A 26,173-nucleotide genomic window follows, 5' to 3' on the forward strand; every position below is an offset into this window, starting at 1 on the left:
GTAAAAAAAAAAAAAAAAAAAAAGAGTCTCTCATAGTTTGCCTCCCTCCCTTTCCCCAACTATTTTTCCCCTTCTTCTCCCCTATGGTCCTTTGTTAAGTTCCTCCTAATCCTCCTATACATGCAAACATATGGTATTTGTCCTTCTCTGCCTGACTTATTTTGTTCAGCATAACACCTTGAGTGTCTTACTCCTGATTTCAGCTCAGGTCATGATCCCAGGGCTCCACACTGAATGTGGAGCCTGCTTAAGATCATTCTTGGGGAAACTGGGTGGCTCAGTCAGTTAAGCAGCCAACTTCAGCTCAGGTCATGATCTCACAGTTCATGAGTTCGAGCCCCGTGTCAGGCTCTGTACTGACAGCTCAAAGCCTAGAGCCTGCTTCAGATTCTGTGTCTCCCTCTCTCTCTCTGCCCCTCCCCTGCTCATGCTCTCTCTCTCTCTCTCTCTCTCTCTCAAAAATAAACATTAAAAAAATTCATTCTCTTTCTCCTTTTGCCCCTCTCCCCAACTCAAGCATTCTCTGTCTCTAAACTTAAAAAAAGAAAAATGAAAAAGTAACTCTAAAGCAAAATAAAATCACTGAAGATGAAGATATTTCTTAACTGATTTTTTTAAAGTTCAAAGAAGATATAATTGTCTAAGATTTATACATCTAATAACACAGATTCAATATATATAATGAAAAATGTTAAACTATGAGGAGAAATCAGTACATCCACAATCAAAGAAGGAGATTTTAAGACACTTCTCATTAATTGACCAAATAAGTGATGAAGTCAATAAAGATAAAATATTTGACAACATTATTATCAAATGGGACTGATATAGAACCCTGCACCTAACAACCATAGGATAGTCTTTTCATGGACTTGAGGAACATTTTCAAAAATTGACCATTATGTTCAACAAAGTTTAAAAGATTAAGATCAGAGTAGATTCTATGACTTCAATGCAATTAAGCTAACACACAGTAATAAAAAGGTAACTAGAACATCCCAAATGGATAATGAAAATGTGGCATATCATACAATGAAAAATTATTCAACCTTGAAAAAGAAGGAAATCTTGCAGTATATAACAACATGGATGAACCTTGAGGACAGTATGCCAAGTGGAATAAGCCAGGCACAGAAGACCAAATACTGCATGATTGCACTTATATGAGGTATCTACAACAGTCCTACTTATAGAAGCATAGAGCAAAATGGTGAAGACAGGAGATGGGAGGAGGAGATAATGGGGGTGGGGGGGAACGGGCTGCTATTCAACAGGTATAAAGTTTCAGTTATCCAAGATGAATACATGGTGAGAGATCTGCTGAACAACACTCTGCCTATAGTTAACAAGACTGTATTGTACACTTAAAAATCTTATGAAAGTAGTTCTCATCTTAAGTGTTCTTAACACAATAAAATAAAACAAATAGATAACAAATATCCCCATATGTTTCAGAATAAATATTCTTTTAAATAACTTATGGGCCCAAAGAATAAATGAAGTGAAATTTCAAAAATATTGATAATGAGGGCGCCTGAGTGGCTCAGTCAGTTAAGCGTCTGACTCTTGATTTTAGCTCAGGCCATGATCTCACAGTTTATGAATTCAAGCCCCATGTCAGACTCTGCACTGACAGTGTGGAGCCTGCTTAGGATTCTTTCTCTCTGCTCTGCCTATATGCTTGCTCTCTCTCTCAAAATAAATAAACTTATAAAAATATTGATAATGAATATATTATATAACTTGAAAATTGCAGCTAAATCTAAGCAGAGAAGAATATTTACAGTTTAAAAACTTATGGAAAATAAAAGAAAAAAACTCTGAAAATCAATGAGGTAAGAATCCTTCTTAAGATATAGGAAAACAAACATCAAATTAAGGCTAAAAATAAAAAGGAGGAAATAATAAAAGAAAAGAGCAAAAATAAAATAAGTAACAAACATAAAGTAGGGAGGACCAAACAAGTTAATAATTGGTTCTTTGAAAAGACTAACAGAATTGACAAGCCACTAGCAAGACTATTTGAGAGAGAAAATACAAATAATCAAGGTCAGGAATTTTGAAAAAGGTAACATCGCTACAGAGCTTATGAACAGTAAAAGTGTAATAGAAAAAAAATGAAGAATGGCTTCAACTTTATACTTATGCATTTGGAATTGTAAAGGAAATGTACAAATTCTTATAAAAAATTTAAACTTACAAAAAAGAATGGTCTACTACAGTTTATTGAAATTGCAATCAAAAACCTTCCTCCAAAAAGCCCACCAGGGTTCAGACAGCTTCCCTGGTAAATTCTACAAAACATTTAAAGAATAAACATCTCTAGCCTTGCATAAACTTCCAAAAATAGAAGAAGGAGGAATACTCCTCAAAATGCTTTATGAGGCCAACAGAACCTCATTTCCAAAGTCTGGCAAGGACATTTCAAGAAGGGAAAATTACAGACCAATCTCATTCATGAACATAGCTGCAAAAATCCTCAACAAAACATTAGCAAAGAATCCAGCACTGCCTATAAAGAAAAATACATCTATTATTAACAAAAGAATTAACATACAAAAATTAATCAATGTAATTCACCTCATTAACAGAATAATGAAGAATCATATGATCACCTCAGCAAATACAGAAAAAAAGCATTTTATAGAATTAAATTCAATTAAAAAAAAACAACAACAGCCATTACTGATAACTTTCTTAGCAAACTATAAATACAGAGACTTCCTTATTCTGATCCTGGGTATTACCTTAATGGCAATATATTCAGAGCTTTCTATTTAATATTAAGAACAACAAAAGGATGCCTGCTAACACCATTTGTATACAAGGCATTAGCCAGTACATGAAAAAGAGATAAAAAAGAATGAGGATAGAAAAATAAAAAATAAAAATTTACATTATACAGATAAAATTTTTAAAAAATCTGCAGATCATAGAATTAATAAATCAGTGTAGAAAGGTAGTTGGATATAAGGTCAATATCCAAAACCAACTGCATTTCTATATAAGAGCAATAAACAATTTGAAAACAAAAATTTTTAAAGATAAAATTTCCAACAGTGAAAATATCAAATACCTAGGAATAAATCTAATAACAGATGTGAAAAAAAGCCTATTGCAAAAAAAAGTATAAAACATTCTGGAAAGAAATTAAAGAGGACATGAATAAATTAAGGAATATAGCATATTCATAGATTAGAGGTCTCAATACATTATAAAGATGTCAATTCCCCCTACACTGATCTATAGATTCAAAGCAATCCCATTCAAGATCTGAAGTTATTATTTTTAAAAATTATTTATATATATTTATTTAATTACTTATTTTTGAGAGAGGGAGAGAGTATGTGCTCATGCAAGCACAGGAGGAGCAAAGGGGGAGGGAGGGAGAGAATCTTCAACAGGCTCCACACAGGGCTTGATCTCACAACTATGATATCATGACCTGAGCTGAAATCAAGAGTTGGACACTTAACTGACTGAGCCATCCAGGGACCCCTCAAGTTATTATTTTTGGTGAGAAATCAGATAGTTCTTAATTTTTTAAAGAATTTTTAAAGTAATCTCTGTACTCAATATGGGGCTTAAACCCACAACCCCTGATATCAAAAGTGCAAAGCTCCACAGACTGAGCCAGCTATGTGCCCCACAGAGAAACTGGTTCCAAAATGTTTCAAGGTAAGGGGCGCCTGGGTGCCTCAGTTGGTTAAACAAAACGTTTTAAGGTAAGTTTGTTTGTTATGACTATGTTTCTTCCTCTAGTTTAACTTTTGAGTTCTTTATGGTTACTTTGATTAAATAGATAACTAAGTATTTTTTCACAGTAATCTGTGATCCTATACAATCAGATGTTCAAACCTTTTAAGATATTTGACAACTTTTGGTATTTTGCCTTCCCAAAATAAAATCCTAAGTAAAACTGTGATCATAAACTGACTTCCCAGAGAGTCCCTAGAAAATCTCTAAGGGTTTGTTCTTTTCCTTGTAAAATGAAAGATAATAAAAAATTCATTAGACACATTGAATTGCCTAAGAAGCACTGTCAAGTTAGAAGAGATGTTTAACTTTCCCTAGGTTATATTTGTGTGGGTAAATGTTATTAATATAAATATTTCAGGGATTATATGAAGGTCCTAGAAATTTGTCAACATCCTCACTATTCTTATGCCCTGGTACTGCTTTACCTAATATTAGACATAACAATAGTATAATGCTATCAACATTCCAATTATTATTTTCAAGTATAGTATGCCATAGAAACAACAAAACTTCCTTGTCAACTGTGTTAATTTTATAATAAACTCTCATAAGATCTTTAGCCACAGCCACTTAAGTCTTTTGCCCTCCACAGATAGGTATTGGTTGTCCTGATGCTTTCATGGAAGCTATTGCATTCAGCTACAAGCCAGAATGTTTGTCTTCAATAAGGGGAACTATATCAGAGACCCATGGAAAAGGGACTATGCAAGGTACTCTAGAGTGTAGGCTTCTTGTAGCATTAACAAAGTAACATTGAGGGCATACCAGTAGACTCAGCAAGGAGTTATAAATCTCTAGTAGGCAAGTGGATGGGTTCATGAACCTGCTAACCCAAGATCAAACAGAACAAAAATTAATTACATCGTACTAAATGAACTGATGAAGGATAACATCATTTGTTTAAAATACTGATCCTGTTCAAGGAACCACCTTATCTTTGCTTCTTTTTTTAAATGTTTGTTTATTTTGAGAGAGAGAGAAAGAGTAAGAGAGAGAGGGAGGGAGGCAGGCAGGCAGAGAAAGGCAGGGAGAAAGAGAATCACAAGCAGGCTCCATGCTCAGTGCAGAGACCGATGTGGGGCTCACTCTTATGACCATGAGATCATCACCTGAGCAGAAATCAACAGTTGGATGCTTAATTGACTGGGCGACCCTGGTGCCCATTTATCTTTGCTTTTGAGTCTATTTTTAGTTTATAACACTTAGTAGATTATACTTTTGAAAACATTTTCCTTTTTCTCCTTGCCTGATCCCTCTAGAATTTGTTAACTTACTGAGTATTCTAATTTTCATGGCAATATAGTTATTTTCATAAGTTCAGTAAGGATCTGTCCTCTTTGTAAACAGGACATAATTGAAAACATTGGTTATATGACCAAGGCTTTGATTGGAACATCATACTTAAGAATGACATGTATAGAATCAAATACAACTAGACAGATATAAGGAAATAAGATTGACTTTATGGAGCTGATGCTTATAAAGTCCTCTTGGGTATTTGGCACCTGGATTACAAGGTTCCCAGCATTATAGGTGAGTAAGAAAGGATATTTTGGATATTCTTCAAGAAGAAAGAAATTCACCAAAATCTACAGGTACTACAAGTGAAACTTGGTGGTGAGTTCTTGGCTTGGCATTCTAGTCTCAAGAAGCATTTGGAGGTCTAATTTAAACTTTCTCTTAAAATTCTAGTAAAGCAGGCTCTCTGTTTCTCCTGCCAATAGACAGCTGCATTTTCTTCTGCAATGCCTGCAGCACTCCTCAGACACAACGGCGAAGCTTTGAGAAAACAGATTTCTCGGCCATTTTGGATGCCTGGTCACCAGAGGTCTTTTTAACTCTGGCAAAGCGGATACTGTCGCCATCAATGACTCTTTCATTGACTTCAGTTACACAGCCTACACATTCCAGTATGTTTCTACCAATGGCAAGTTCAAGGGTACAGTCCCATTAGTGTTAAACCAATAGAACCTTCCATACTTTCCTCACTGTTACACTGGTATACACATCTTTATGTCTGGTTATTCAGTGAGTTGCTCACTACTGCAGAGCATTTCCGCATGCAAAATAAACTTTTCTCCTGTTAACCTGTTGATTGTCAATAAATTTGCAGGTCCCTGACCACTCAAACTTCAGTTGGTAGAAAAAAGTTTTTCTTCTCAACAAATGCTTTTTATATCAAAAATAAATTAATCAAGCAACTAGAATAGGAACATCAAAACAAATTCGAAAAAAAATTTTAAGAAAAAGGAAGTCATAGGAATAAAAGCAAATAAATTATATTTAATAAATTCAAAAAGAGAGGAGAGGCAAGATAGCGGAGATGTAGGGAGCTCCATACATTTCACTTGCCCCCATCTCTCAAATGAAGGCCTGAAGCCATAGGAACCCTTACAGAATCCAGGAGTTTGGGAGAAAAAGGAGATAGAGTCCCCTGTGAAAACCTTATAGCATGAGTGTGAACTGGGGAAGATAAAAACGGTACTGGACTGGAGACACAGAGGGAGGGGAGGGAGCCCCCTTTTGCGGGGAGCCACAGTGAGTGTAGGTGAAAAGAAAGAGTGGCTGAAACTGCTCAAGACACAGTCCCTGTCCCTGGAGAAGAGAAAAATCTTGGCTCAGGACACAGAGTGATTTGGTTTACTGCTGTCCAGCTGACCATGAGCGGGACTCACTGGTCCCAGGTGACCCCAGGAGAAACTGCCCCTCTGCTCGCCAGGGAGCTTATCCTGGAAGCCACGCCTCCACTCTTCTGGCTCAGCTAGATCCACAGTGGGGAGGTGAGAGGCTTGAAATGGCTCAGAGGGACTCGGCCTGCAGGTTTATATTTCAGGCGATATCAATGGGGTGCATGGACGAAGATCTGGAAACGAGGCCTGGCTTGGGATATAGAGCACGGCACGGGGAGATCGGACCTAAAACAGTGAATTGCAATGCTTGGTTTGAGAAGGGACTGGGGTGCCACCATTTTTCTCCCCACAATCACCAAGGTGGGACCTCAGGGAGCAGCCTGCCTGACGGGACTCAGTGGAGGCTAAGATCCGCCTACACCAAACCACGCCCATCCCCACTAGAGAGCTGTGTTTTTTATTTTGTTTTTGTTTTTTTACCAGAGCCTGGGGTAAGACCAACATGGGTGCACTGCCTTGATTAATTCTAGATCAATTATTTCTATTGAGATATATTTTCCCTTGTCTCATTCATAACCCTCCACTCTGCTGGACTGGGCAATCTGGTCACTGGTTTGCTTAAACAGTCACATTTAATCCATTCTCTAGATGTATATTCTACACCTCCACTGCTACCTTTTTCTCTCTCTCTGGAGTAATCAGACTATATAGTTTCTCTGAGTAACATTATAATCTTCATTTGTTTCTCCTTGCCTCTAACCATATTCTCCTCTTTCTCTCTCTGAATTAAGCCTCTTAGTCTCTATGCCTGGTCATTTCTTTTCCAATTTCACTTCCTCCCTGCCCTGACATTTCTCTCTTTGTATATGGTCTTCCATCAGCACTGCATACACCTGGCTCTTTATCTGTAGCTGGGAATCCAGGTTTTATGCTTTTAGACTGTCCTTTGTCTTTGGGGTTTTTTTCTTCTTTCTTTTCTTTTTTTTTTCTTCTTTTTAATTTTTTATTTATTTTTATTTTTATTATTTCTCTTTCCTCCTTCCTCTTTTTTACCCCTTCGTTTTTTCTTTATCTTTTTCACTTTCAGTTTGCATGTTTATTGGATTTGTCTGTGTGTTTGTCTGCCTTTGTTCCCTGTGTGTTTGTCTGTCTGTTTTCTTTTCCAGGGCTACCTCAAGAGACAAGCCAAAGTACATATGGTGGAGAATCCCAAATACCACTNGGTCATAAAATTAATTGCTGGGCTTGAAAAAGGATGGAAGACATCAGAGAAACTATTGCTACAAAGACTATGGAGCTTCAAAATAGTTGTGATGAATTAAAAAATGCTATAAATGGGATGCATAATTAAATGGAGGCATCCAATGCATGGATTGAAGAGGCAGAGAGGAGAATAGGTGAATTAGAAGACACAATTATAGAGAAAGAGGAAGCTGAGAAAAAGAGAGAGAAACAGATCCAGGAACACAAAAGGAGAGTTAGAGAGCTGAGTGATACAATCAAATGGAACAATATCCGTATCATAGGAATTCCAGAAGAGGAAGAAAGAGGGAAAGGTGCTGAAGGAGACCTTGAACAAATTATCGCAGAGAAGTTCCTCAATCTGGGGAAGAAAACAGACATTGAAATCCAGGAGGCACGAGAACCCCTCTCGGACGTAACTTGAATCGATCTTCTGCATGACATATCATAGTGAAACTGACAAAATATAAGGACAAAGAGAGAATTCTGAAAGCAGCTAGGGGTAAAAGGGCCCTAATATACAAAGGGAAACCTATCAGAGTAATTNATGGAGGTTAAAGAACACCCTACTAAAGAATGAATGGGCCAGTCAGGCAATTAGAGAAGAAATTAAAAAATATATGGAAACAAATGAAAATGAAAATACAACAATTCAAACTCTATGGGATGCATCAAAGGCAGTCCTAAGAGGAAAGTACGTTGTACTCCAGGCCTATTTCAAGAAATCAGAAAAAGTGCAAGTGCGAAATCTAACAGCACACCTAAAGGAACTAGAAGGAGAGCAACAAGAGCACCCCAAACCCAGTAGAAGAAGATAAATAATAAAAATCAAGGCAGAAATAAACAATATAGAAACCAAAGAAACAGTTGAACAGATCAATAAAACCAAGAGTTGTTTTTTTTGAAAAATAAACAAAATTGACCAACTTCTAGCCAGGCTTCTCAAAAAGAAAAGAGAGAGCACTCAAATAGACAAAATCATGAATGAAAATGGACTTATTATCACCAACCCCTCAGAAATACAAGGAATTATCAGGGAATACTATGAAAAATTATATGCCAACAAATTAGACAACTTAGAAGAAATGGACAAATTCGTAAACACATGCTCACTACCAAAATTCACATGGGAAGAGATAGGAAATCTGAACAGACTCAAAACTAGTGAAGAAATTGAATCAGTTATCAAAAAACTCCCAACAAATAAAAGCCCTGGGCTAGATGGCTTCCCTGGAGAATTCTACCAGACATTTAAAACGGAATTAATAGGGCACCTGGGTGGCTCAGTTGGTTAAGCGTCCGACTTCAGTTCAGGTCAGATCTCATGGTTCGTGGGTTCGAGCCCCGCATCAGGCTCTGTGCTAACAGCTGAGAGCCTGGAGCTTGTTTCAGATTCTGTATCTCCCTCTCTCTCTGCTCCTCCCCTACTCATGGCTCTTTCTCTCTCTGTCTCAAAAATAAATAAACCATTAAGAATTTAAAAAAATAAAACAATACTCATTCTTCTCAAGCTATTCCAAAAAACAGAACCCGAAGGAAAACTTCCGGACTCATTCTACAAAGCCAGTATCACTTTGATTCCCAAGCCAGACAGAGACCCAGCAAAAAAACAGAAATACAGGCCAATATCCNGGAAGAAGAAAATCAAAACGGGAGGCATGACCATGCCAGACTTTAGCCTCTACTACAAAGCTGTCATCATCAAGACACTATGGTATTGGCACAAAAACAGACACATAGACCAATGGAATAGAATTAAGAACTCACAATTGGACCCACAAATGTATGGCCAACTAATCTTTGACAAAGAGGGAAAGANAAGACATGAACAGACACTTCTCCAAAGAGGACATCCAGATGGCCAACAGAAACATGAAACAGTGCTCAGCGTCCCTCCTCATCAGGGAAATAAAAATCAAAACCAGACTGGGATACCACCTTAAGCCAGTCTGAGCAGCTAAAATGAACAAATCAAGAGACTATAGATGCTGGCGAGGATGTGNTTGATGGGCTTGGAGGAGGGCAGTTGTTGGGATGAGCTATAAGGAAACCACCTTGACAATAAACTATTTTAAAAATAAATAAAATAAAGCTGTAGCATTAAAAAAAATAAAAATAAATTCAAAAAGAAGGCCACAGACTTGGTAGATAAATCTAAGAGCTAGTTCTTTGAAAAGATCAACCAAACAAAATAATCTATTGTTTTTAAACTTTATTTGAGAGAGAGAGAGGGTGCACGTGCAAGCCAGGTAGGGACAGAGAGAGAGGGAAACAGAATTCCAGGCAATCTCCACGCTGCCAGGGCAGAGCATGATGTGAGGCTCAATCCCACTAACTGTGAGATCATGATCTGAGCTGAAGCCAAGAGTCAGGCGCTTAATGGATTGAGCCACTCAGGTGCCCCAAGAATCTATTTTTTTTAAGAGAGGGCAAAAAAGCAAAGAGGAGAAGAAGGAACTATAACCAGATACAGTAGAGAATAAATTTTAAGGTGAAGCTCCAGAGGGGGCATGTGGAAACTGGGTCCATGTAGATCTCAAGTGTCCTGGTTAGGAGATGACAGTAGTGCCCACCATGGTGAAGTCTAGGTTGGTTATAAGCAGAGTCAGGAACAATTTCTCTGCAATAGACCATACAGTAGCCATTACTGGAGGCTAAAGACAGTGCACAGAAGGACTGACTCACTGGGAAACGCAGAGCGTTATCTACTCAAGAAGACATCCGCAGCAGTAGCAGACATCTGTGCTGGGAAGCTGGGCAGAGTGAAGCTGAAACTCTACAAGGGAGTAAAAACAGCGTCAGCAAAGCTGTGGATTCCAGGTGAGAATCAACACAGAATCAATATAAAGGTCAGGAATGGAGAAATTATTATAGATCTCTGCAATGACTGGAATAAGCTAAAATAATTTTAATTTTTTACCTACAAGAATCACTTTAATCAAGTGATCAAAGCGCCCACAGATTATCAGTAGTGAAACAGACTGAAAGTGTGTAATGCCAGATAGGATGCAGTGAGTACCCAGTCCCTTCTCTGATAGTCCTGTCAAGAGTGCAGAACTTGAATCTCATAGGGAGAAGACATCAGACAAACACAAATTCAAGTAAAAACTACAGAAGCATGGGCCTATCATCTTCAAAAGTGTATAGGCATCATATTCAAGGATAGATAGGGGAACTGTTCCCGAATGAAAGACAACAGGGCAACTAAACACAGTTTGTCATTCTGAACTGGATCTTTCCACTATAAAGGGCATTACTGGGACAGATGAAAAAAACATGAATGAGGTTTGTGGCCTGTGGATTAGTTGGAGGTAACATATTCAAGTCAATTATTTGATACTGATAGATGTTTAGATTTGTAAAGGAGACTGTCCCTCTGTAGGAAACACACACTAACGTAGTCACAAGTGGTTCCATATGACGTCAGCGTCTTATTTTCAGATAGTTCAGGAAGAAAAAGGCACCTGCAACTTCTATGTAAATTTAAGATTGTTTTCCCATTAAGAAAAAAATAGAGGGAGGAAATAAAAGCATTGCCCCTAGTGTTACATCTGTGACTCCATTAATTTAATTGTTTTAATTCATTACTTCCCAGTGCTGTTCATAGTGCATGTTTCTTAGGTAGTTTGATTCATACTTCAATTCATTTTGCATTGATTTTTTTTCACAAGAGATTATATCATAACCATTTCCCTTCATTCTTAGTAACCTTTTAAAAGGTTGCTGCACAGCCGTCCTGTGGATAGCCACAAGTTTAGCCATCCCTCTCTTGTGAGAGATTTGGGTGTTTTTAATTTATTGACTTGGATTTTTTTATTTGTTCATTTTTAGTGTTATGACTAAGCTTAGTGAACAGTATTGGATATGCATCTCCTTATAGATTTAGGATTATTTCTTCAGACTTGCTACAGCTGAAATCAAAGAGCAGAATCCATTTCTACACTGTGTTCTAGAGTATTCTATCAGTTAACCTTCATGTCTGTCAGAAACTCATAGTGCTAGTTACCAACATCCTTGCCCAGGATGAAGCATCTTAATTACAATACATACCTATAACTTAGTACACAAAAAGGGGGAGAAATAGATCTTGTGTTTTAATGTGCATTGCAGTTTTAGGGAAGCTGAATATTTTCTCACATTTGTGATAAATACGATTTTTGCATAGTTTTGTGATTTGCTTATGTTTCTCTTTAAAATATTTCAAGATTGAAATCAGCACTAAATAAAAAAAGGAAGTCTTTTTCCACAGAGTTAGATGTATTAGAAAAAGATGAGTTAGAAAAAGAAAACCAAGTACATATAAAGAAGCTATTTATAATTTAATAATTACTATTATATATAATATAGAATATTATATATATATATATATATGCACACACATATACATATAAAATTCTCTAGGCCCAAGAAGGAATTGCTCTTGCCTGAGGTGTCCCATCAACAAACTGAAACTTATGTAACCTTCATGACCCTGTAAGTGTTCCACTTGACCACAGAGGCAGTATACCCAGTCAATCAGTCCCCAAAGACCAAACCAACTCTGGGCCTTCTTGTCGCAAACAAGGCTAAGTGTGTGGCCCCAGCCCATCAGATATATTTCATTTTTCTTTTCCTTGTTCTTTACTCTTTATTCTATAAAAGTTTCTGCCCTATTTTACAGTTCTCCGAAAGGAGACGATCCGCTTCATGAAGGGTTAAATAAACTTTGTCTTCTTTAATCAGTTTTTAATAGGATGTATGTATGTGTATATATGCATGTGTATATGTGCATGTATAAACATACGTACATACATGCTGACCGTATATACACATAACTGTATTCTAATAATTTCTTTAATCTTTGTATATGCAATGATGCTTTTCTAGAAAATTCTAATCTCCTAAAGTTGATTGAAAAGAAATAGAAAATCTGAATACACTAACATCTTTGAGGGGGAAATATAACATTGTCAAAGATGAACTTGAAGTCTCAGCCAGCTTCCAAGAGGTCTGTTCCAGGGTTTCCACTCAGCTAGCTATGTATTCCTGAAGACTGAAAACACCAAAAGCCAGAGCAATATGTGGTGGAGAAAAGGCTTGCAAACCAGTAGCAAAATAACTGGCTTCGCGTTGGGCTTAGAATTAGTACATTTTCCTTTGTTTGTTGTCACGTGCAAAGACTGTGATTTTTAGTAATTGCTTCCTTAGTTGTTTTGCTCAGATTAAATTTGGTCCATGATACTTTAAGAGTCGTCAAAAACCCTGTGTAAACAGACTCAGAACTCCGAGTGACCCCAGTGCAATGGGTGCAGCCCACCGGCAGCCAATTTAATCAAAGGGGAATTCACAGTATTCACCGCAAGCAATTGATTTTCAAGAGAAAAGTCAGCAGGATCAAACAGCCTGTTGGGATGAAAATCCCCTGAATCACCCCTATCACCGTGTTTTCTAGCAACGAACTCCTGACTCCATATAGTGTAATAGCCAAATTACTATAATTATCCTGCAACACAAGTGGCATATCAACATTATTTTAAACGTGGATTTTTTGCATAATCTTTCATTATTATCATTCATCCTCCCATTTGGAAATGGCAAACAACAACAAACTGTGATCTACCCCCAAAAGAAGAAAGGTCACCAAAGAAAACAAATAAAAGAGCTATTTACATGTGAATATACTAAGAGAGATGTGTTTTACAGTCAAATACACTCTTGAAATTCATTAAATGCCTTCTCCCCTGCATCATAAATATGGGCAAAACAGACATCACCTACTGAGAAAATAATCCCAGCACATAATGATCATAACGAACATAAATAAAGCCACTTTTCTTTCAAAGACTACAAGGCCCTATATAAAAATGTGTTTGTATTTCTACCATCGTGAAATGAATCTGACTGGCGGCGAGCATGCCAGTCGTAATACAAGTCCTTCCCAGTGCCGAAGAGGAGAATACGAATGCCATGCCCAGTCATCTTGCTCTCTGCAAAATAGCATTCTTAGCTGGGTGCCATCATTTGTTGTTGCAGTTTTAAAGGCATTCAAAAGGACACAGAAACCAGTATTTGAATTAAGATGGAAAATCAGCAACAGATTTTGTTAAATACAGTTGACCCTTGAACAACAGGGGTTTGAACTGCAAGGGTCCATCTACACGTAGGGTTTTTTTGTTTTTTGTTTTTTATAAACACAATACAGTGCTGTAAATGTATTTTCTCTTCCTTACAATTTTTTTTGTTTGTTTATTTTTTTATGTTTACTTATTTTTGAGAGAGAGAAAGAGATTCAGAGCGCAAGCAGAGGAGAGACAGAGAGAGAGGGAGATACAGAACTTGAAGCAGGCTCTGAGCTGACAGCACAGAACTCAATGTGGGGCCTGAACTCATGAACTACGAGAGTATGACCTGAGCCAAAATAGGACACTCAACCGACTGAGCCACCCAGGTGCCCCCCTTCCTTACAATTTTAATAAACTTTCTTTTCTCCAGCTTACTTTATTCTAAGAGTGTGGTATACAATATATACAACATACAAAATATGTATGTGTTAATCGACTGTTTATGTTATCAGGAAGGCTTCCAGTCCACAGTAGGATATAAGTAGCTATGTTTCTGGAGAGTCAAAAGTTTCATGTCATTCAAGGGTCCACTGTAATCAAAAGGCTCACCAAGGCTTTTAAGGCAGTGTTCCTGACAATAAAACTGGGCTTCAAGTCTGGCTCATCTTCTTCCTGGTATGTTACCAGTCCAAGGGCTCCACCTTGAGAACCACTGTCAGGGTATATACACTGTTAACCCTGGAGATAATCACATGAGGCATAAATCTGGTATTATATACTTGTTTTATCACATAGTTAATTCTAAAAAACCACAGTTGGTAAGAGTGGCTAAAGTGTTGAAATAATGTAATTTTGTTACCTTCATATATCAAAAAGATTTAAGTGGTTAAAAAAAAGACAAAAGTCAGGTTGTGATAAATATGAATTGGTATATCAGGCTTTGTATGAGCATCAAGGAGAGCAGACTTTGCTGCCATTATCTGCGTTTTCGCTACAGCCTTGTACTCTTGGCCACATGGCTCCAGGGAACTATTAACATAGGACCCTAAGTGCTATGGCTGAATTGTGTCCCCACAAAATTCATATATTCAAGTCTTCACCCCCAGTGCCTCAGAATGTGACTATATTAGAAGACAGTGTCTTTAAAGAGATAATTAAAGTAAAATGAGGTCCTATGGGTGGGCCCTAATCCAACATGACTGGAGTCCTTATAAGAGGTTTGGACACAAAAGGGACAAAGGGAAGAACATGTAGAGACATGGGGAAAAGACTCAGCATTTACAAGCCGAGTAGACAGGTCTCAGAAGAAACTAACATTGCCTATATCTTGATCTTGGTTGGACTTCTAATCTCCAGAACTCTGAGAAAATTAATTTCTATGTTTAAGATCTCCAGTCTATGGTACTTTGTTAGGGCAGCCCCAGCAAACTAATACAGTCCTAGTGGGTCATTAAATAACTACAGAATGCATTGGGTGTTTGAATACTGTTCTGAGATATATAATGCAAATATTTTGGCAGAAATACTGCTATGCTCTAAACACAAGTATTTCATTCATTTTTGGAATCTATGTTAAAAGAAAAGTAAAATAGAAGGCAACCCAAGCGTATGAAATGGAACATTAGGATGAGAAGCCGAAAGGCTATTTGATACACCATGAAGATTTGACTTAGCCATTGTTTCTTAGCTTTGGCCCTGGAAACTGGTTTCAGGTATTTCCTCCTCCTACAGAGAGAATCTCAGGTAAGAAGCAAATGTACACCCAATGAAAAGATATTTAAATAAGACATAAACAGGGACACCTGAGTGGTGCAATCAGTTAAGCATCAATTTCTTGATCTCGGCTCAGGTCATGATCTCATGGTTTGTGAGTTCGAGCCCCACATCAGACTATGCATTGATGGCCTGGAGCCTGCCTGGGATCCTGTCTCCCCTTCTTTCTGCCCCTCCCCCACTCGTGCACATGCACATGCATGCTCTCAAAATAAATTAATTAAAAAATGATTTTAAAAAAGATGTAAACATTTCCTAGCTAAAAGTAATTTTTAAAACATTTAAAAGGTGGTTGGGGCACCAGGGTAGCTCTGACAACTAAGCATCTGATTTCGGTTCAGGTCATGATCTCACAGTTCATGGGGTCAAGCCCCGCATCAGGTTCTGTGCTGGCAGCTCAGAGCCTGGAGCCTGTTTCAGATTCTGTGTCTCCCTCTCTCTCTGACCCTCCCCTCTCATGTTCTGTGTCTCTCTGTCTCAAAAATAAATAAACTATTAAAAAAAAAAACATTTAAAAGGTGGAGTGCCTTTGTGGCTCAGTCAGTTAAGCATCCGACTTTTGATTTCAGGGTCATGAGTTCAAGCCCAGCATTGGGCTGGGCATGGGGCTTACTTAACAACAACAAAAAATTTTTTAAGGCAACATTGCATGTTTTCTGTGGAGACATTATGAAAATCACATTTTGAAGGGGCCTTTTAAATACATAGTAGCCAACACTCTTGCTGGGTGGTTTGGTTACAAGGGGCTACACTGATTATTCTTTTGAAAGGCCACAAATCTGCCACATAAAACTAAGTTTCTCCCTGCCAAGAGTATATCTGTTCCACAGAGATTGGGTCCAGTGGGCCCTGGGTGCATAATGAGATTTACAGATCTGAACCCTGCAAAGATTCTTTCATTTTTTTTTAAGATTTTATTTTTTAAAGCAAGCTATACACCTAACGTGGAGCTCAAACTTAATAACGTTGAGATCAAGAGTCACATGCTCTACTAATTATGCCAGCCAGGCATCTCTCACAAGAATTCTTTCAAAACAGAGACTTCTCTTCCCTAGGTCACATCATCCTATGTGACAAACAAAAGTTTGCCCTTCTGCTTATTTACTCTATTTTTTTTTTAATTTAACTAGTAAATGCAGCAATGCCAATACAGCTGTGGAAATGCAGGCTGTGCCCTATTTTGCCTTATGTGTCACCAAGAAGACTGCCAGCTCAATTCTGATTCCAAAGTTTTTACTGTGATGATGCAGAGAATAAAAGACACAGCTTGATTTTCAAATGCTGGGCAGGGCCAGTGGTGGGGCCAACTGGAAAATAATATTGCTTTGAGCCATTTTATTGTTATTGAAAGAAAATACAAATAAGCTATCAGGCATATGCAATGTCCTAATGCATGTTCATTAAGTTTCCAGAGAGTCTTAGCATTTGGGGGATCTTAAATCTCATTTAGTACAATTTCTCACACAAGAAAACCTTTTTGTAAATACCTATGACTGTTTCTTTATGAACTCTTCCAATATTGGGGGAGCTTGCTACTCCCAAACTAGGCTTTTCACTTAACAAACAAACAAACAAACAAACATTTACTAGAGTTTCCTTATATTGGGAGAGAATCTGCATCCTTAGACTTTGTTCCTATAGGTCCCAGTTTAGTCCCAAAGTTTAGTAGATAAAAACCAAAATTTACAAGTATATGCAATAGGTTATACAAGCAAAATGAGTAGCTGAAAAATGGAAATATATACAAGTTATTCAAGTAAAATGCAAATTGAGTGTGCATGGTTAAACTTTTTTGATCCATCAGAGACTTGTGATATGACTGAAATAAGGACTAGGTGGCTGATTATAATATGTGTAAGCCTCTAAAGAAGGAGGGCCACTCTACCTACTTAAGAATGTAGAGCCTTGACATTAATCTGCTCAGAAGGGTTGAGGTTGGTGTGATATTGTGAGTTTCACAGCTGGTGGAGAAAGAAGTAGACCTTGGGTCAAGGATTTGAGGACAAGTGGTTTATTTGGGGAGGTGATTCCAGGAAGCACCAGTAGAATGATAAGGAAGAGAGAAAGGGAAGAAAAGGCAGTTAGCAAGCACATGTCATTACACAGATTACCACTGTGGAAAGCTGGAACTAAATCCCATGGACGAACTGTGGGAAACAGTATAAAACTAATGTCTCAGAGTTATCTCACCTGAGAAATGAGGGAGCTGGGGTATTTATACCCCAACTCCTGGCAATTGTGTAAAAATAACTGTTTTCACAGCTGGTGGGAAAAGACTAGACAGGCAGTGTCCTGGTGTGGGTTCCCTCAGAAGCGGACATTGAGTCAAGGACTCCAGTATACTCATTTACTTGGGAGGTTGATCGAGAAAGAGGTATGGGGGGCAGGGATGTAAGACAGGGGTGCTGAGGCTGCTCCAGGAGTGCTAATTTCTTAGCACTTGCAGCCTGTCTCTTGCCTGGGGCAGAGTGGCCTCCCACAGTTCTGGCAAATCCTACAGACTCACAGGTGAAGACTGCAGCACATGGAAGCTGTCCAGAGTACAATCTCACACACACACACACACACACACACCCCTAAGGGAAACGGATGGGCCACTGAGAACTCATTAAAGTGATAACTCAGTACATAATGATTTGAAGTGAAGAAAACTGATCATGTATCCAGCATAGTAGATACACCACTGGAGTTTACAGTGAAAGCCATCCAAGATAAAAAGACATCTTGCCAAGCAGAGTGGGCTGGGGCTGGATTCTGGGTCCCTCTGCCCTTGATGAGCTTTAAAACCTTGCATGAGCTTGGACAGGTATAAAAAGGAAACACTATCACCTGTCCTAGTCTCCTATGTCAAGTTATGGGGATAAAATCAGATAATATATTTGACAATCCTTTGAAAAGTAAAAAGTACTAAACAAAATACAAGGTATAAGGCACAATGATGTGTGCCCATTTGAAACAAGAATTTTACTTCATATTTTAGAGAAATTATATTTCTTTTAACTTGAGACTTTCATCAGAAAAACAATGAACAGTAGATCATAGCACATTTAGAATTTTCTCTGGAGCCTCATTCTTTGTTGTTGTTGAAGGAAGATGGCAGCAAAATGTGTTGATGACTCTTTTCTTAGATATAATAAGCTGTTGATGATTTGTGAATCCATCCCTGAGTTATTTGGAAGCCTATAATAGTGCTCCCTGATGACAAGTTCATAATCATCTTTGTATCAGTGAACATAAAGCTGGATTTTCAAAAATAAACAAGGCTCAGAAGATAATAAGAGAAGTTTTCCTATTTCCTTTAGATAAATAATGTTAAGTAAAAACATTAAAGGCAGTAGAGAGAAGTAGGGCTTCCTTCAGCTTCCATCTCTCTGTGGGCTTTACGATGTATGTTTTAAAGTCCAAGGTTCAGGGCACCTGGGTGGCTCTGTCGGCTAAGCATCTGACTTTGTCTGAGGTCATGAACTTGTGGTTTGTGGGGTCAAACCCTGTGTCCAGCTCTGTACTGACAGCTCAGACCCTGGAATCTGCTTCGGATTCTGTGTTTCCTTCTCTTTCTTCCCCTCCTCCACTCACAATTTGTCTCATTCTCTCTCTCTCTCACTCTCTCAAAAATAAATAAATATTAAAAAAAATAAAGTCCGGGGTTCAGCCTAAATTTTGAATGTGCTTCTCCCCATAAAGTTTCTAAAATAGGAATTTTCCATTCATTCTATGTATGGAATTTCAGTAGCCTCAGGGCTACTCAGGAAAACACTGGAAAGGACTATCTTTTTAACTTGTTTTTTTATGAACAACAATAGTCACAGGCAGACAGAAAAACAACAAATTTTTTGAGGACTTACTCTGTGCTTGGCACTGAGCTAAGCACATCATGTAGATTCTAACATTTAGTTCTCCCAACAACTTTCTGGGTTACATAATATTTATATCTCCATTTTATAAACAAAAAATTCGAGCCATAAAGCCTATTCAATGCTGCCTTTTAGAAGAATTTATGCACTTGAAAGTGACAGATAACTTATGGTTCAGGATTGACTCATGCAGCAAAGTTCATCAGAACACTCCAGTATCTCTTTACTGAGAAGCATGGACAAGCCAGCCTTCACTATTAAAAAATAATGGTCTCAAATCTTTCTTTTAGGAAAAGTGTTGTCAGTACAAAGAGGAAACACCTCTCCATCTGTGGCTCTGTAAGTTCTCTGTAATGAGTATGAACATTCAGTTAAGCTCCATACATCCATGCACTTGGTTTCCCACTGAGGGGATAAGATCAGCCAGAGAGACACCTGCCATTGTTTACACTGACAAATCCTTTGCCACCATCCAGGGTGTTCTTCTTCCTATTTTTTTTTTTTAAATGTTCATTTATTTTTGAGAGCAAGAAAGACAGCATGTGAGCTGGGGTGGGGCAGAGACAGAGACAGAGACACAGAATCCAAAGTTGGCTCCGGGCTCTGAGCTGTTAGCACAGAGCCTGATATGGGGCTCAAACTCACGAACTGTGAGATCATGACCTGAGCCGAAGTCAGACACTCAACAACTGAGCCATCCAGGGGCCCCTCTTCTTCCTATTTTTAAACAATCTTAATATCATCTTTAAGGGGCACCTAGGTGGCTCAGTCAGTTAAGTGTCTGACTTCAGCCCAGGTCATGATCTCACGGTTCGTGGGTTTGAGCTCTGCATTGGGCTCCATGCTAACGGCTAGCTCAGAGCCTGGAACCTGTTTGAGACTCTGTCTCTCTCTCTGTCTCTGACCCTCCCCTGTTCATGCTGTCTCTCTCTCTCTCTCAGAAATAAATAAAATATAAAAAATATCATCTTTAAGACATGACAAAGCAGAGCAATTCAAAATGTCCTGATTATAACCTGGAAGACTCAAGTAGGTGAATGTCCAGTTGCAAAGAAATAACGATTGCTAAGAATGATTGTAAACATTTACTGAGCACTGAGTCTGCTCAAGACAGAATAAAGCCCTTGACATGAGTAATCTCAGAGAAACTTTACAACTCGCCCATGTGGAAGGTATTAATATTATTCCTATTTTACAAAGGAAGAAACATACTCTGTTAGAGAATGAATTAACATACTCTGAATCTGTCTGATTTAAGAATGGAAACACTTTACCTGCATTGATACCCATGGATGCAGCAAGACCTCATCAAAATACCAAAGTCTGAGTTACTTAATTTCACTTCATCAAGAACTTGCTACAGATAATATTTTAAAATCATTATTTTAAATCATATGGCTAGAAATAATTTAATCAAGTTAAAAATGACTACTTGCAATAGACTTGCAATAAATGTAAGTTCTTCAAAGACACAAACACAAAAGCACTAATGGGTGGGGTTAAAACTTAAAAGCATATAGAACTTCTCAAGTTATTGACTTGAAAAAAACACTCATTATATTTTGATGTGTGTGTGTGTGTGTGTGTAAAATGCTGAAATACTACCAATTATTTAACAATGAACATCCTGAAGGCAGGCATTCTGAATTTAGGGACACTTAAGCTATATGGCCACCATGTCAAACTATACCTGTGCACTTCTGACCATCTGTGCTCACGAATATGTGCACTGGATTTCATTAACCACAGAAACCATATGTTAAAAGGGACTGGAGAAGAAGCTATCAAAGAAGCCATCTAGTCCCATCACTCATCAAAAGACACAGTTGTGTAGAAGGTAAGGATTTAGTTCCTGACCCACTCCTGTGATAGCCACTGTACCTTGAATTCCTTCAAGGCTCAGCTCTGAAGATGGTTGCAGAACATCATCTGGATGTGGGACGCAGAGTCCGTGGAAGGGTCCCAAGTCAAAGCATTCATGCAGGAGCTGCATGTTCACTCTTGAGCATGCACTCATGAACCCGACAGCTACACCTTCCACCTGAAACATCCAAAACATCTCATTACTCTATCAGACCCCAAATGAATTCTCATCATAAAACTTACATGAGCCCACAGGACGTTGGGGCAGTTGGTGACTTGGCAGGCACTTTGGGATATTTAAGGGACCGAACAGTATCTTCCTTTAGAAGCTCTAGTGTCCAGAAGAATGCATAGCACCCACAATGTGCTCCAAAAAATGTCCAGTGAATGACCACTGTGGACAATCCTAGACTGAATATGTAACTTGGGGAAGTTGCTAGAGTTCTTCAGGGAAAGAACATGTACCCTCTTTGTCCACACAGTGCCCCCAGCCTGTGCCATATGTTTTTTTATTATGCCACTGCAATCCCAGCCTTCCTGTCCATTTCCACTCCCCCCTCACCACCACCATGCAGAGTCTTGGTAAGACCAGCCATTGTTCCAGTGTCCATCCAACTGACCCTTGATCTAGAGATGCCCATGGTCACCTAATCTTTATCAGATTGGAACTTTGATTTTCTTGAATTTATTCATTTATTTGACTGTACGATCTCATGGGGAGGAGAAGTGAGGATAGAGGTTTGGTGGGGATGTTAGAGTGAAGTAAACTTGCAACACTGGTTCACCATGTGGGTCTGATTTGCAAATACATCACCTCGTAGCATCCTAACATACTTGGTTCTGAACCTTTTATGGTCCCATGAGTTTGGGCTTCTAATAGGGAATACACAGGTGGAAAGATAAGTGTGACAATGTGTTTTAATAAGAAATACATATTTGGTCTTCATCCCTGGTTCCTGGCGCAAAGTCCCTAGAACACTTGTAGTTTCCTGAGAGAAGCATCTTTTGTTTTTTATAGTAAGCTCCTTTCAGTAATATCTGTTTATGCTAATGAGGTGACTCCTAGAGAATGGCAGCTGATTGTCAGAGAAAACAAATATGTGATTGACTAGAGGGTGGGAACCATCCCCTGACCTCTGGAGAGTGGAGAGTGGCTCCAGATTGAGTTCAGTCACCAATAGCCAATGGTATATATAATCAATCAATAAGGGAACTGCCATAAAATCCCCTAAACAGTGGGAATTGGGAGTTTCTGGGTTGGTGAACACATAGAGGTGTGGGGAGATGACGTGCCCAGAGATGACAGGGAAACTCAGGGCCCTTTCCCCTGCACCTTGCTGTATGCAGCTCTTACATTTGGCTGTTCCTGAGCTGTATCTTTTGTGATAAACTGGCAATAGTAAGTAAAGTCTTTCCCTGAGTTCTTTGAGCCATTCTAGCAAATTACTGACCCCAAGGAGGGGGCTGTGGAAACCCCTGATTTATGGCCAGTCAGTTAGAAGTACAGGTGACACCCTGGGACTTACAACTGGCATCTGAAGGGGGGGCAGTCTTGCGGGCCTTAGCCCTTACCCTGTGAGGTCGACACCAACTCTAGGTAATGTCAGAATTAAATTACAAGACACCCAGTAGGTACCTGAAAAATTGGTTGGTGTAAACAAAACCCTACATATTGGTATCAGAAGTGTTATGAGTCGAGAAAACAAGTTATCTCCTTTTTCAAAAAAATTTTTAAGGTTTATTCGGTTTTTCAGAAAGACAGAGAGAGAGAGAGAGCAAACACAAGTAGGGAAGGGACACAGAATACAAAGCAGACCCCAGGCTCTGATTTGTCAGCACAGAGCCCAACATGGGGCTCAAACCTACAAACTAACTGTAAGATCATGACCTGAGTTGAAGTCGGCCACTTAACCAACTGAGCCACACAGGTGCCCCGAGAAAACAAGTTATCTCATAATGAGTAATTAGCTGATCTGTATCCATTATTGGCAGTGATACAAATTAAAGAAATTTAATTCTATAGTAGCCCACATTGACAGATATCTGTGACTGAAATTCTTTATGATGTCCCTTCAATAATTCTGAATGTCATTTTTCCCTGCAAAGAAAGCATTTAAATTTTTAAAAGAAAGCAAGAGAGAATGCATAGTTCTTTAGTTAACTAATCTTTCTGTGATAATTATTGTATTATATACACACACACACACACACATATATATATCAAGTTGCTATGTTGTACATCTTAAACTTATACAACGTTATATATCAATTATATCTCAGTAAAATTAAAAAAAAAAAGAGACAACTAAATTGTACACAAATAACTCCTCCTGTTAATTATAACGTGGGTTTTAAGCAAATTCTGATTGCGTGATTTGACTGACCTCTTGTAGAAACCAGCACTACAAGGTCCAGCCCTTCAGGTGTTTAGGCTGAGACAACCATTCCAGCAGGAAGCAGAAGAACTCATCACAGGCATTCCCTAATCCCAAGAATGTAGCATCCTCCCATAAATGTCAGTCAGAGAAAATGGTTAATATTTTAACCTACTGAAGCACAAAACTGAGCTACAACAATGCTCAGTCTTCTACATGACACACAGAAAAATTAGGCATTAAACTATTTGTTCTCAAATGTGTCTTCTAGTTGAAAGTCATTTGGTTCCAAACGTGTTTGAAAAACAAACGTGACTGCCTTTGTTTTCTCCCTAATGCTGAAATACAAGAGAAATTCTTAAAAATTAATTTTTCCATGCATACTCTTTTCTTTATAGCCCCCCCCCCACACACACACACAATGATATTAGCTGTACAAGGCTGGATTTACACAGCTGTCTTATAAAGCCATCGACACTTTAATAAAAGTCCAAAATAAACATTTTAATTTTTTTCCCAAATAACAAGTGATTGTTTGTCTTGTTTGCACTCGTGAACAAAGGCTGTGTAGCCACAGTTGTCTGGCTTCCCTGTAATTTTAGGCCCAAGACTCAGCAGACGCTGATTAACCAATCCATCTACCATATGTGCAGAAAGAGACGGCCAGCCTCACTCTCGGCAGGGAAAATTGGCATCCATCTTGGTTCACATGGAGATGTCCTTCTAATCTACAGCCACGCTGGCGCAACGAAACTTCGATGGTCTAAAATACCTTTTGCTGGCTTCACAGTGAGCTGCATGTGCATGATAAGAATGTATTATTTATAAGACCGCTGTTAGTAATGAGCTATTACACTAATGGCTCATTGTGTTTGGAATTTGATTTCAAATGGCATGGATCACACATTCTGATGAAAATGAGAAAAAACATGTTTTGCCATTAGGAACAAAGATGTAACGTTCTCCAATTCTACAACCTGTTATATTCCCATCATTCATCCTGGGTTGTGACAATTCACAAAAGTTCACAATTATGAGCCACAACTAAGCAAGGACATATTGTGGAAATGTCTGCTTTCTCCTTTGAGTTTCTTGCAAATAACTAGTCTGATTTGAGAAACACCATTCTGAAATATGAATTTGTGGAAGTATTCAAATGCATCTTTGCGTGTGTTTTCTGGAAAAATAAATTCAGTGAACTTTCTTTACTTGAACAATGAAAAAACACTGATTATTGACTGCTATTAATCCTCCAGGTGACAGAGGTAACTTTCCACCACAAAGGAGTCTTCAATTATCTTATACTCAGAGAGCAAAACTGAAAGTTTTGTTTAGCATTCTTACTTTTTCTGTTATGATATAGACAATGATGCATGAAGCTCTGACTGCTAGAAATTCCAATGTGCAGTGGCCTTCTCTTCACAAGCAAGTCCATTTAGAGACATGTGCACTGTACCATTCATGCTTCCTTCTTAAAAAGCCCTATAGTCACTCGTCCCTTTTGGGTGACAGTAGTCCACAGAGAGGGTGCCCTTACTGTGACCACTGCCAGCTTTGATCCCCTCTGCCTGATGCCAATGGCAGGGCTGAGCTGGCAGGCTCTGCCCACCCGCAGGTCAGTGGCGCCTACTTGGACCACTGCTGCCCGTGCTGTGGATGATGCCAAAGCAGACGCTCTGCCCATCTGTCTCTAGGAGCCACCCTTGGCCTCCAACCACCCTTCCCTAAAATCTCAGTTTGTAGTAAACACCAGATGTCAAGGTAAGCCAGGATAAAGTTATGAAAGGCAACGTGCAGCAAAGTGATGACTCAAAACTCCTTGAAAGTAGCTATCAAGCCAAAGAAAGTCTGGAGAGTTAAAACCTTTAACTAGTTCATAATTTCCTACATGGCACAGCCATAGCTCCCAGGCATTCTGTGTGCATGGCCTGTAACCACCATGGGCCAGTATGGAAAGGGACGGACTTGAGGCACTCTGTTCTGTTATCTCTGGTCAACCACAGTCACATGTAAGCATGCTACACTGCTCGTAAATTCTCAATTGGTAACTGGGGGGCAAAAACTCTGATTTATCATTTGCCAATCTCTGTGGGGCAAAAATTCCCATTGTGGCCAATTTTTAAAAAAAATATTTATTTTTTAGAGAGAGGGAGAGAGAGCAGAGGAGGGGCAGGGAGAGAGAGACAGAATTCCAAGCAGGCTCCACACTGTCAGCATAAAGCCTGAAGTGGAGCTCGAATTCACAACTATGAGACCATGACCTACACTGAAATCAAGAGCTGGATGCTTAACCAACTGAGCCACCTAGGCACAATGCCACTGCATTGTGGCCAATTTTAATCTATCAGTGTGATGTCACCGAACTGGAAGTTGGGAAAGGAGGCCCAGTAGCCACTATTATATAGTATTTCTACTAGAGAGACCCTAGACATAAATAATCTCAAAATCAAAGATAATACAATAATTAGGAAGTGATGAGTGTTGAGTATTTAACTTTTTTAGTGTAACTTATTACATTGCAAGTTTATATAATTTAATTTTTAATAATGCCTGTATTTAACAATCAGCTTCCAAAGTTCCCGAAGATTTAACATTGGCTCTTGTAAGCCAGAATGAACTATTTTTTGCATACCACT

The 26,173-nt window shown here is 38.7% G+C and overlaps 1 protein-coding gene across 1 annotated transcript in view; it reads right to left on the reverse strand.

Moving 5' to 3' along the window:
• CFAP61 (cilia and flagella associated protein 61) overlaps window positions 1–26,173 on the reverse strand; it is a 273,021-nt gene that overhangs the window by 206,088 nt on the left and 40,760 nt on the right. Inside the window, exon 7 of the mRNA XM_077750174.1 lies at window positions 21,181–21,340. Coding sequence (XP_077606300.1) covers window positions 21,181–21,340 — 160 coding nt within the window. The remainder of the gene's footprint in view (window positions 1–21,180; window positions 21,341–26,173) is intronic.

This window comes from Crocuta crocuta, unplaced genomic scaffold, assembly GCF_008692635.1.
Source record: "Crocuta crocuta isolate KB4526 unplaced genomic scaffold, BGI_CrCroc_1.0 scaffold209, whole genome shotgun sequence".
NCBI lineage: Eukaryota > Metazoa > Chordata > Mammalia > Carnivora > Hyaenidae > Crocuta > Crocuta crocuta.